Genomic DNA, 13,453 nt, shown 5'->3' on the forward strand with positions numbered 1-13,453 from the left:
TATACCATTCACCTTGTTTCACTCCCATGACAGGCACTTCGCTCCTGTGAGGTCTTTGGCACCGGTCCCCAGCCTGGCTCTGACATCTTCCCCTGTAACTGTTAGCAGCTGTCCACAAGCAGGCCATAATACTGACCATAATCTGGGCTGAAACTGCCAGTTCAGACCCACAATGCCACTAAAATGCACCTCTTTTGCACGAGGTGTAACTGCCCAACAGCTTATTTCCCACCTGGGACATCCAAACGTGAAAATATGCTGCTGCGTTACAAGTGAGTTTCTTTACATGGCTGTTAGCTGCAAATCAGGACCAACAGGCAGTACTACCCTCCTAGTCCGTAACACTAAGCCTCTGCTCTGTAAACCCAGATAACAGTCGCTTCATTTTAGACAGTGATTTGAGACCCATTCCTGAATATCTGTCATCTTCACTTTAAACAAAGAACTGTGGTTGATTTCTCTCTTACCTGTTCTATACCCAGTGTTATTGAGATACACGGCAAAGGTGCGTGGCTCGTGAGTAGCCTGCCATGAGGGAGAAGAGCAGTTTTCATTGTTGGTGTATATGTTGTGGTTGTGCACATACTTCCCAGTCAGCATGGAGGAACGCGATGGGCAGCACATCGGGGTGGTTACAAACGCATTGATAAAAGAAGCTCCTCCATTCTCCATAATCCGTCTGGTCTTATTCATCACCTGCAAGGACCCTGCAACAGGAGGTAGTGAGCATCACTGTGCTGCCAAAAATAGAACATATTGGCTGCTATTATGCCATTAAAAGTGTAGTATCGGTGATTAGCTTGTCTTTGGCCATCAGACCATACTTCTCCCTAGTATAGGCAATAGGTAGGAAAGATCTTTATTATATTAACATTTTTTTTTAAAGAATTCCAGAAATGAGTTCTTTCTACTCAAACTTAAACTAAAGTGGAAGTACAGACTAACCTAGAAATAGAGTGTTAACATTTCAGAGCTGTATCAAATTTGTAGGTGAACAGTTCTTCAAACTTCCCTGTAGGAAAGCAGTATGTTACACACATGCCATCATTAGTCAGTGTGCCGGTAAAATATTTAAATGCTGAGATTACCAGTGAATCTGTTACAATTCTTTCCATTTTATCAGATAATCAGACAGTGAGGAAGCAGGAGAAAGAGAGGCAGTAAGGGAAGGAGTGAGATGAAGGGGGAGGAGAGTGAATTCAGTAAAAGTTTTTCCATGGGAAAGGTTCTCTGAACACAGGATCAGTGTGTCAGGTATTGATACCGAAGCACTGTGCTCAAAATAAGCTTTTGGGGATGAATCTGTGTGCGAAAAATATTGCAAAATTCAGCACCTTTCTCAAGAAACTGCCTTGACCCCCCCTTAAAGAACAAAGACTTTTTTTGCATCCTTCAAAACACCTTCAGGAACAACAGGGTGAGACAGGCAGCACTTGCAGATTTCTGGTTGCATAAAGACTGAGCATCATAAGGTCTGTCAGTATTTGCTGAGAGCTGTCAAACTTTGCTCTTTCTGCTATCCAATAGAGCAGAGACTGAAGGGTGAGGCTGAACCATGGATATGTCAGTATCTGTCCAGGAAACAAGCTTGTGGATTGTAATACTTGCACAGTTTTGGTAGTAAAAAAGGGTTTCCGGAATTCTTCCTTATTTCTTTCCCCCCCCCCCCCTTTGGTTTTACAGTTAACTTTACACAGTTGACAGCCATAGGTTTAAATTTAAATGCAATAATTCTACTGATACATTAGGTGTTTTTTTTGGTGGTTTTGTTTGAGTTACTTGAAAATCAAATTTAAAAAAATAAAGTTTGAACACAATGGAAGACATGGCTGTAAAAGCAGAAAACGGCCAAGGAGGCTCAACTTTGGGTGCAAGCAATATAAACTTACAAATTATCTTACTAGTTAAAGTTAAGCACAGCCTGTTTTACTTTTGGGCTAAGGAGTCAGTGCTGAATATGAAAACATTTGCATCAAAATTATTTGGTTAAAAAAGGGAAGAGGCAGTTAGCTCATCAGCATTTCCTGGTGCAGTGCCAATGTCTGTGTCTGTAAGGATTCATTTAATACCCTGTGTATAAGTCACCAGAATTTTGGGCTCTGCCTTTTTCACAGCCCTTTTGTGTTTGTTTTTTCCTGAATTCAGTACAGACCAAACCTATGTATTTAGACATATGGAGTAACTGAGAGGTCTCTGAAGACAAAAAGTCTCCATTTGTATGAGTAGGATCATTTCACTGAGTCAAATACATGATCATCCTCACTCTACATGTCTTTATCTTGGGCCCCAAACTGTCTTTTTCTCATTAGGTTTTTTGTTTGTTTTGTTTTTTGGTGTTTTTTTTTTTTGTTTTTTTTTTTTTTTTTTTTTGCATAGCTCTCCTGTTTGTTACTGAAAGCTCAGCTGTAAAGTGCTTGTAGGTCTTTAGATGGAAAGCACTCTGCTCAGGTAAGCTAATGCATGATAAGAGCAGCAGAGCTGATGTGCACCTTCATGCCTCCCTGCATTATAAATGAGTAGCTGTTAGAGCATTTCCTCATTCCTCTGCATGGTCAGCCCTCCGCTCTTGCAAACCTGCTGTTTATGAGTAAGTTTTTCCTCCAGGTATGCACTTACTGACACTGATAATAGATTTAGCCCCTCTGGAAATTCTGAAACAGGCACTTCAAAGCAGGTGAGTCTTCCTCATTTGGAAAACAGAACGTAAGAAGGAGATAAAACTTGCTGATATAAGTTATAATCCTTTGCTGTCTGTAGCTCTCCTCACAGCTTGTGCTCTTTACCATCTGGCCCACAGTCTTCAGGGCACATGTACTCAGGTGCTGTTTGATAGCAGGACACTTGTGCTAGTCTACATGACCTGTTGGGTAGTACCTCAGGGCAACCAGATAACTGGGAGTAGCGACTTTGGACACAGAAGTTAGTAAGTTTTGCCAGGCAAGAAATTTAGTGTCACCTCTTGTTCCATTCTCATATATCAAGAAATATGTTTTGTAACCAAGGTTTCATAATAAGCCTTAATTTGCTGCAGATTTGCATCCAGGTGGACATCTCTACAAAAGGATGGCTATAGCCACCTTGTCTTTGTATAGGTTGTATGCAAGGCCCCAGGAAGGTGGTGAACTTTCTCAGATCTCAGCACATATCCCCATTTTTTTCAGCCTGTGTTATTAAGTACTTTAGTTCTAGTGAAGACTGAAAGCAAACCAGACAAAGGATGCCTGATGCGATGTATTCAGTGAGCCCTTCACCCTGTGCTGTACTGTTTTTTTTTTAACCTTTCCCCACTTCTCTGACATCTCAACGGCCTTCCAGTTAGAAACAGTGGAACTAGCTGTGCATTTATTAGTTTTAACTCCTTTTTGACATTATGCAAGATTTTATTTACACTGAGGATTATAAAAGTGATTGAGGTGATCATGTTTTGAGGCAGTGATGTGTGCAAGTGATAGGGAATCCAGAGGCTAGGGGAAGAGACTAAGAATGAGCAAAAAGTTAGGAATGGCTGTACTTGTGCCAGAACAGAGTACAGCCCTGACCCTGGGGGGTATGGGGCCACTGCCCTGAAGAGCAGCAGTACATTGTCTCCAGGGGGGTGGTAATCGTAGGGGGTTCTGGGAGCTGGTGCTTTGCCTTGAGCAAAATGCTCTTTTGCTTCAGTGTTGCACATTTATTTCTTTACAGGATCTTGGTGGGGCAAAGAGAGTGCACAGAAGCACAATGTAACCAGTCATTTCCCAGCTTCCAGACCCAAGTTTTTGTTGAGTTTATTCAAGATCTGTAGGCCAGGCTGCTTCACGCTGTTTAAGTCACCATCTACCAGCTGATCTGCAATAACCTTCCTCTGAGACACATTCCTTCCAACATAGATAGGAACTGACTGGAGTTGTGGAGCAATTTGTGGTGTTTATCTGATAAGTTGAATGAGACAGTAGCTCTGCTGAGCTTCTTCGCATTCAGAATGCAAAATTCAGGGGACCGGTGCAGATTGATAGGAAGATACTCCTATGCTTTGAGCACTAAGTGCAAGCTCCCTGCCTCTTGCAAACTTTACTTTGGATAACTCCCCTGTATATCATTTGCACTCAGGCAGCTGATTATTTTGGTTCAATGCTTATACATGCTCTGGAGACAAATCCTTCCTGATTGAAGTCTATAACGTACCTTATACGCTTTTATGTGCAAGCATTCATTTAGAACAGCTTTTAGAAATGTTCGTGCTGGGAATACAATAGCAAATAATCCATACTGAGAGACTTCCAGCCTTGTGATTTTTGGATACCGATGTCTAAGTTTCACTCTGCGGCAGAAAGTGTTACTTCCCATTGACCTTTGGGAAACTTAAGATTTTTCTCAGTAATCACTGAAGGGCAAGGGGATAATTCACACGTGGAAAACAGTATGGTTCTACTTTTCAAATAAGCAGAATGATTTATTAGTAGAAGCATGAATATAGCAGTACAGTAAGTCTTGGGGCCGAATTCTGTTTCCTGTGAAATGATCTATGAAAAGGGGAAACTTGTGTCTTCATTCAATGCAGTGGGAATGCATACACATCCAGGCTCAACTGCTTGCTAATAGGAGACAGAGCACTCTGCAAATGTCCAGAGCAGCTTTCAAAGAGAGGAGCTCTGCAACATGGGCAAAGCAGATTGCCACATCCTTCTCCCCCTTTCACCACTTGCAAACCCCCTCGCAAGACTGAAGACAGCAAGCCGATAATGTTGTTCAGAGACATATGTCTGCTGACCCAGCTTCCCCAGTGCCCTGGAGAAAGTAAGCTCTTTTGGACCAAGGAAAGGGAGGCTTGACCCTTTTAATGAAATTTTCAGAATGACTCTATCAAGAAGAAATGCATTCCTATTGGAACAGCTGTATTTTAAGCCAAAAATAGAGCTGGGAACAGCCATTAATTAGGCAGCATGGCTAAACAGAGCAGACATTTGAAGGAGTGAGAAATAAAAAAGATAAGATGTACTCAGATCTTAGGGCCTGGTCTTGGATCTCTCCTGCATAAAAGCACTAATTCTCACCCACAAAATACAGTTTATTAGTTATGTTCTCAGAAACCTGAAAGACTGTAAATTATCACTGTATCACGAGAAATGCAAAAATGCTAGCAACTAAAGAATTGCTCTTAGATGGAGACCACGTTCTGTCTACAACTTTCTAGCTGAAAGTATGTGATTTTAGAACAAGTGACCTATTTTATTGTGAGTTTTCTGGAATGAAGCATTTTGATTTTTCAATATCATATGGTATTTTGTTTAGAAATTCACTAAACCTTTATTAAAAACATATCTTTCATTAAAAAACACTAAGAATGCAAGATTTCATTTCAAATTGATGTGCCATTTTTTCACCTTTTTGATCTTACCTCCCACCCCCAAAACTAAAATATTTGCTTGGGGGTAACCTCAAATGATCCTCTTTCTCTCCTTGATTTTTCACTTTGGGCAGTGAACCAAATAATCAGTTATATGCATAACTACCATTAATATATTTCTAACTTACTTAATGGAAAACATTCAAAGGCCTCCTGGAACATCATCCAAGTGTTTTAACTTTTTCCACCCTAAGAAAAATATGTGAAAATCACTTCTGGCTTGTATGTCCAGGCTGTGCTCACATATTTGGTATACTCGTGAAAGCAAAACTATTGTATTTTTATACACAGAGCACAGCTTTAATGGAAATGCATTTTAAACAGTTTAATAATTTGTAGAAATACTAAGTTTGTATCCTGAAACCCGACCAGTTTGACTGTGTGCATAAACATGCCAAATGACATACATGCATATCACAAATATGTGGAGAGTATAGATACCCACCCATACAGCAGTGAGGGAAAGGTTAACCTTGTAAGGCTCAAATCTGTCAGTACTACAGAAAGGCACAAATTGAAAAAGTGCTTTGGATGCGAGGTTTTTACCTGTGTGCCCTTGCATTAATTATGAAATCCTTTTACGGTGGTGATTAAAGCCTTCCACGGTGGATTTTGATAAGCATGTATTTCCTATAGTCTGTAATTAAATGTGATGAATTATATTAAATAATATTTGTTAACTCATTTTCCAAACTTGTCCCACTCTCTGATATTGTTCCAGGACCAGTTAATTCCTTTGAATTTAAAGTACTTTCTGCTTGGCAGAAATTACTGAAATACCATGACAAAATAAAGTAGTAAATAACAATTATTTCTCACCTAGCTCCACATCTTGATCATCTGTGAGCACAAGGATTATATTTGGTCTGATATTTTTTCTCTCCTGCTGCACACGTCCTCTGAACCTCGGGGACTTGATGGTGGAACAGTGACTTGTTAGCAATTCGGTACTGAGCACTGCCAAGATGAATGCAAACCAAGAAGACTTCATAGTAGTTCCAGTATTTCAATGAAAAGACTGATCCAGAAGTGCCTGAACTCTAGTTTTCAAGACCTGTAGGGAGGAAAAGAAATTCTGTTCAAGCAATAAATAAACTCCCAGTCACACGGTGAAAAGATGACACTTAAGGAAGTCAAGCCTGACACATACCATTTAGCATGATTATAAGCCATATTGTTGAATAAGAGCTTTATTCTGTCATTTTCTAAGAATAAACTCGGTCATTCATTCTGCAACTATGCTTTCTTGAATAATTTTTGCTTGAAGTCATGCCACTGCCTGCATTTCATATAGGCATGACTTCTGGTATATTCCTCACAATGCTCCTTCTACACCCCACGCTTCTTTTTGTGCAGCATGTTCCTTACATTCAGTACCTGGGTGCAGTAAAAAATTGCTGGGATGCAGACGTGTTCAGAACATCTGTAGGAGGAGCCCTGTAAGAGGGAGAAAGCAGAAGGCTTGTCAGTCAAAGACCTCAGCACTGTGGCTGTGCTTCAAAGTCTCCAGAACTATTCACTACAGCTTCTTTCTCTGTCCTGAAAGAAGAGAATAGGAAAAAAAAATTGCGTTTCCCTCAGCATACCTCCTGAGTTTAGTACCACACCTATGCAGAGGTTATACGGCACCTTGGTTGCTAAAGGACATATATATATATTATGCCATCGAACACAGGTGCTTTTCCAACAGTTATAGTCAGCCTGAGATTCTGAGAATGAGAGTAATTCCAGCGATAGCACCTGGCAAGAGATAAAGCTATTTTAGGTTAACTCACCTGCGCGAGCGACTAAGCCCTTACTAAGCAGAGGGGAGAGCATGGCTGTCATTTGCAATCTGCATTGGATCACTACGTGAAAAGTCATCTTCCCACTGACAAGAAAGCTCCTATTAAGTGACAGTCCGGATGATCTTACCCAGCATTGTGAAGGAGCGTAACTGTCCCTCAATCAATCAACGACGGACCTGACTGCCTCATCCATAATGCACAGTACCTCTGGCACAGCCTTGTCCTTGATACTCCGCTTCCAGACTCGCCTCAGTATGTTATCAGAACCCCCTCTCCGTGCCTGTCAGTCAAACAGCCTTGCTTTTGTAAGACCTGATGCAAGCACAGAGGCTTGGCTTTACTGCAGCAGATTTAAACCTGTGACTGAAAATGACTGATTGGCCCAGGAAGGAATGGGTAGCCACTTACACTTTGACATTTTTGGCATTAGTGACTGAAGATCTGAAAAAACGTCCAGTTACACAAGGGAAGGCAGGGGATATCTGGGGGCAAAGAGGAAGTGGGTGGGAAAGAAACCGAGGAGCCATACCTGCTCCCTCTGGGGTATTGACCTGTCACATACATTCCTTCTGGTTTTATTTTGGGACCACAGATAAAGCACAGTGACATTGGTCAATAAACCCCCCCTACAAAACCATCCAAGCCCAAGAACATTCAGAATGTCTGCTCAAGGGGAGACGTGCATGGGAACCGGGATGCACTTTATGTGATTAGACTGGAGCATAATTCATGAGGAGATCTGTGCACCCACACCTCAGATTTCGTATTCAGACATGCAACATTAACTGCTAACAGATTAATAAGCAGAAATAATCTAATGAGAGCAACACAGAAGACAAAAAAGGCCCCGTCACTCACCTAAAAACGCCTAAATAGGAAGGTGCTCTAAATTTCAGGGGAAGAAGCCATAGGAGAGGGAGCGGATGGGACTTGGTGCTGGACTGCTAGAAAAAGGATCGTGTTCTTGTTTTCACATACACCTTTTATTTTAAGCTTCACAAGCTAAACAGTTTCATGCTCCTCACTCTGGCAGGCTGTAATTACACCAGAAGAGTGTGAATGTCTTTAAAAGGAAAATCCAAGTGTCTGCTGCTGAGAAATCCTGTCTTTCATTGTCTCTGCACCAACAAACAGTCCAGGCTCCAACTAACATTAGAGCACTCCAAAGCCAATACAGAGGATCCGTATTTAATATTAAACGCCATTTAAGTGATTATACAACCTTCAGATAAGTAGACTGGAAGTCTGTAATTAGTCTGGACTGACTTTCAAAAATACTTCAATTTCCATGTATTTATTCTAAGTCACATAAAAGCTGACAAGGCCCTGAAGACCAGGGTTACCAGAGAAGTCAGCCTTCTTCTGACAGACACCAGACACCACATGCTCTTGGTGCAATAGCAGAAATATATTTTCTCTAAATGTCTGATCTTTAAATAGCAAAACTTTGACTCACCTCACAAAGCATGAAAGGCTACGTGAAGTGAGACTCAATGTTTAGTTTCTTACCTCAGTTGTACCGTACAGCAAACTTTTTCAGACAATGTTGACCCAGAAAGCGCAGTCATCCTGACTGCACTGAGCAAACATTGGCACCAACGTGTTTGAATAATCCCCCACAGTACAAAACTGCAAGTTCCTGACAATTACACCTCAGTGTTAATAAAATTTACACTAATCCAAACGAGCATTAACAAGTATTCTTCATTTCACCCTCTTTGTGCTTTATTTGTTAGTTTTAAAAAAATCCTTTTGTTTTAGGAAGTTAGGAAATTCTTTTCTATCATAAAGACCACAAAGTGTTTATTTTCCAACTCTAATTTTTTTCCCTTTCATGGATAAAGGAAAATAACAGGACTGATCTACACCAATAAAATTAATGATCCAAGTTCCATTGAATAGTTCTTGCACAAGAGCACAGTAATGCCACCTTTTGTTGCTCATAACCATTTCAGCTGTACATACGACAAATCTTTATTAAACGGTGATCCCTGACAACTTGTGCTTTTACAGCCTGTTTTCTAGTTCTAGAAGAAAATGAAGAAAACTGTCAAAATACAGTCCTGATAGGGAAGACAAGGCTGCAATTTTTGTGATGGACACTGGCTGATAGTTTACAAGTGCCCCTACAGACACTGTAATTTGTCCTGAGAAATAGATAAAAATAGAAGAAATTCCAAAAGGGTCCTTTTCAAATTCATATAGGAAATACATATTTTATGCAGTGTTCAGAAATCAAGACAGTACTATAAAATGCTTTTCTCTATTCAAGTGAACTAGTGCTGATTATAACTTCTATATATGCTATTTGGAAAATTTAAATTATATTTTTCCCATAGAACATGCCTATTACAAAGTGTAACATAGTCAGTAAATAAATGAAAGCAGAGAAATCAATTTTTCTTTGGATGTATGCAATTTTTTTCTTTTTTCCTCGCACAGGAACACAAGTTCATAACTTGTATTCACTTTTCTGGGATAAAATCTGAAAATGTGGATCTTTAGTTGGTTCTATGCTGTTAGTATTATAACAGGCAGTTCAAGGACCCGTTGGCATGGAGAATTAATTACCCGTGAAACTTGAATTACATTGGCAGGGAACTGCAAAGAAGGGCTACAGTGCCACTTCTTATGTAGAATAAAAACTAGAAGCACTTTATTTCTAGGTCTCATAAGAGAATATCTTTCAGTGATCAAGAATAAAAGCAGAAGGTAGAATAGTTTCTTTTGAAACCATTTATAGATTTTATATTCATTTTGGCAAAGAGAAGCTTAAGATGTTTCAGTGCATTGGATGAAAGTGTTTAATTTGGAACACAAGATGCCAGTCAGTTTTCAAAAAAAGAACATTTTCCCTTTGCAAATCCACTTTGTTTTCATGTCCACATTTTTTACAATGTTCACTCAAATTGCCATTTTGTATCTGGCCAATAAAAATCTGCCCAGAATCATACACTTTATTTATGAAACAGGGCATTGAGTATCCATAAAAAAACCTCCATTATAAGCTTTAAAGGGGTATTCATATTTAATATTCTACATAGGCGACTTCCACATATCTTTGCATAGGATATCTGCCTTACACAAATGGCTTGCTTTCTTGTTTGTAAATTTGAAATCACACATGGGGATAATGAGTATGGACATTGGACGTATGTCTGTTCCCAGTAACATGGCTATGCAGTTCTCCACATCCGTAATTCACAACCAAGTGGCAACAAAGGGCAGGCAGCTTTGTCTTCTCTTCACCAAAGCATTGGTGTTTTCTTTTGAGTATGAGCAACAGGGACAGCAGATCATCCGAAGTCATAGGTTAAGGCCTGCTGATCTAGTGGCCTTTCCCCAGAAACAAAAATAGATCAAATCTGGCCAATAAAGGAAACAGCAGTAATAATAACAGCAACAATGACAACACCACCACCACCAACAAAAATAATAATAGTTATAGTAGTAGTAAAGATGTGGACTGTGATTGTGGAGCTTGAGAATCATAATTCTGGTTTCCTTTCCCCTGATATTAGCGGTGAATATGGCTAGTGAACTGAGAATGTAAGGAACAACAGTCCTAACATGGTAGCAAGTTTGTGGTAAAGTGTTTGGGTCCTCACTGCTATCCAATATCATATTCATTATTTCTCTGCACACCAAAAATGGACATAGTTACATAATTAAGATATAGTCCACAAACGCACATTTTGCCACTTAGGACGTTTTTGAGATTTGCTGACAAGTGCTAGGAACATGCACACAAATATATCAGAAACATGGAAAAGCAGCAGAAGGCCTTGTCATTGCAAGTGATAAGTTGCATCATTTCTTTTACGTAAAAGACCATTTTGGATAATTTCTTCTTACAGGTTTCTCTGATAAATGAATGGATAAAGCCTCTCAAACAAACAAAACTCCAGATATCAATCACCACCAAAAAAATGAGCTTTCCTTCCTTGCCCCAAGCAGAAGAGCATTATCTTCCTATATATTTTACCTATGTCCTGCTGACAGCTTCAGTTTTGATGAAGGTTTTCACAGGAATACGACCCCTGTGTTCTCTGTTTCTTTAAAATCACTCTCCATGGGAAAGGTAGAAAGGCAAAGAACAACGAGAAAAATTCTCACCATTCATAAAATGCAGCGTAGGGATTCTGATATCAACAGCTTCGTGTAATTTCCAAAATGACCTTACAGGTTGGTCACATCAGCGGATACCTGCTCAGCGTTGTTTCAAAAACCCCTCAGTCTGCCCATAGTGCCAGAAATCGCTGTCTTTGGCATCATATTAACTGGAGGTGGCTTCACCCACCAGTGCCTCTACAGAGATCAGATTGAGTGGTTTACGCCTGGCATTTTCCGTTCTTTAGTTTAAAGTGAAATGTGTCCGGTTAGCGATGCCGCAGTAGTCACGAACATTTTGCATGCACGGAAACTGCAAGGTGGAAAGGAGTGAAAGGGGTTTTCTCAGCCACACACATACAGCTTCTGTGAATCTTTGATGTTTATGTCTAAGGGTGGGTGGACCTCTCAAAGCCTCACATAGGCTGAATCATAGCAGGTGTGCGGTTAGAGACCCAATGAAATGAGTCATTTCATGAGATTATTAATTGCATCGGGATTTTGCAGACAGATTAAAATTACATAATAAAAGGTCAGGGAGGAGAGATGTTCATCTGCATCAAAGCAACCTAGCGGTTCAGGAGTCTTAAATCTCTCCTTAAATCATATTGCCTTGACGACTAGAGGGTTGTAACACCCTAAAACAACAATAACAACTCTCAGTTTCACTAATACAGTGAAGCACTTAAGTGGAAAAAGCTGTTGACAGATGACTGTTTCAAGTTTGGTAATGTTAATGCTCTTCTCACATCTTATGCTTCTGTCTCGTATTTAAAAGGCAAACACTGCAATCTCACACTACCAGGCACGACCGCGTAAATCTGTGGGTCAGTTTCCTGTGGGAATATCAAGCCTCCAGCCATGGGAAACACATTTACAGTACAGCAGAAGTCAGGAAAAAGCAAGACCTACCATCTCTTCTTAAAGGTTAATCCCCTAATCTTAGTTGTAAAGTATAGGATTTACAGTGAACACAAAGAATGTGTTCTTATCTGGGTCTAATCTAATCGTTATCTATTGGATTTCCAACACACTTTACTAATCAACCGGTTATCTGCTCACCTTCCAAATGTGATCTGTGTATTATAGTGTTGTATCATCGGTGCCTCTGGGTAGATTAATTTAAAGTAACTATAATTTAAAGTAATCACAGGCAAGGAGAATCATAACCTTATATTACATTTTTACATTGTAATTTTGCAAACAGTTACAGACAGGAAAGGAAAAAGCCTGCAGTGACTTGAAAGTATAACCCACTTTTATAACTTTGTGCAGGTCAAGGTATATTCTTAGTAGGTAAAAGTTTCCAATGCTTCATATGTCAGAGCAAAAAAACATACTCCAATAACATTTTAGAAATACAGAACTATAGAAGAAATCATCAGTCTTTGAGGAAAAGAAAATATGCTTTTGATATTAATGCTGTTAGTATAGTTGAACAAAACAGTAAAGAAAATGAAAAACAATATTTTAATATTAGCTTCAAATCTATGAAAGTTTTAAAACAAAATTCCCAGTAGGAAGAGTGCCTACTGCTAAGCGATAAACTTCTAATAATATACTGTTGCTTAAATTTATTTCTCACCATCTGATTTACTTTGTTTTAGAATTTCATATTTCAACACAGCCAAGAAGTGCACTTGTCATACAAAAGAGCCTGGTATAATTGAGCCAGATGACGTGCCCCACAAGTAAAATCAGCCATTCATGAAAGCTGGTCACCAGAGGCCATTTCAAACAATGCACATTTCAAAGTAATCTAAAGTAATCCCTTTTCTCTACTGATTTGGTTTCCAGGCAGTCTTAAGCACATGTGTGCAGCAAACAGGAGGCTTATTAAAACCTGATGTTATATTGGAAGTTATAATGCCATTGGCTTGTGATTGAATTCTGTGTCTGTTAGCCTTCAAAGAGAGGGAAAAAAATCAATTAAATTTATATGCTTATTAAACATGAGTGTCATGATACGTGTAGTTTATTAGCACTTGCTAAATAATTAAGACTGAGAAAGATAATTAGATGTGCACTAGGCTCCAAATAGGCTTCTGATATCATGGGTTTTTTTATCTTTAAAGAAAGTGGCTTTCTAGCTACCAGGTAATATAATTGCTAAAAGACTCCCCATATTTTTGAAATAGAAAAAGTAAACTCTGTGTTTAAAGGAATTTTA

The 13,453-nt window shown here is 39.4% G+C and overlaps 1 protein-coding gene across 5 annotated transcripts in view; it reads right to left on the reverse strand.

Annotated features, from left to right (window-relative positions):
- The window catches only part of SULF1 (sulfatase 1), a gene marked incomplete at both ends in the record, with an annotated part of 63,003 nt that extends 56,626 nt beyond the window's left edge, over nucleotides 1-6,377 (reverse strand). For 3 of the 5 annotated variants that reach the window (XM_084259956.1, XM_084259955.1, XM_084259954.1), the window contains 2 exons: nucleotides 468-707; nucleotides 6,206-6,344. In XM_084259956.1, the coding sequence (XP_084116082.1) occupies nucleotides 468-693 (226 nt within the window). Of the gene's footprint in view, nucleotides 1-467; nucleotides 708-6,205 lie in introns of those variants that run through there. The other 2 variants (XM_084259952.1, XM_084259951.1) reach the window with 2 other exon arrangements.
- Nucleotides 6,378-13,453: the final 7,076 nt, after the last annotated feature.

The sequence above is a fragment of the Gallinula chloropus genome (assembly GCF_964237585.1).
Source record: "Gallinula chloropus genome assembly, chromosome: 2".
Taxonomy (NCBI): domain Eukaryota; kingdom Metazoa; phylum Chordata; class Aves; order Gruiformes; family Rallidae; genus Gallinula; species Gallinula chloropus.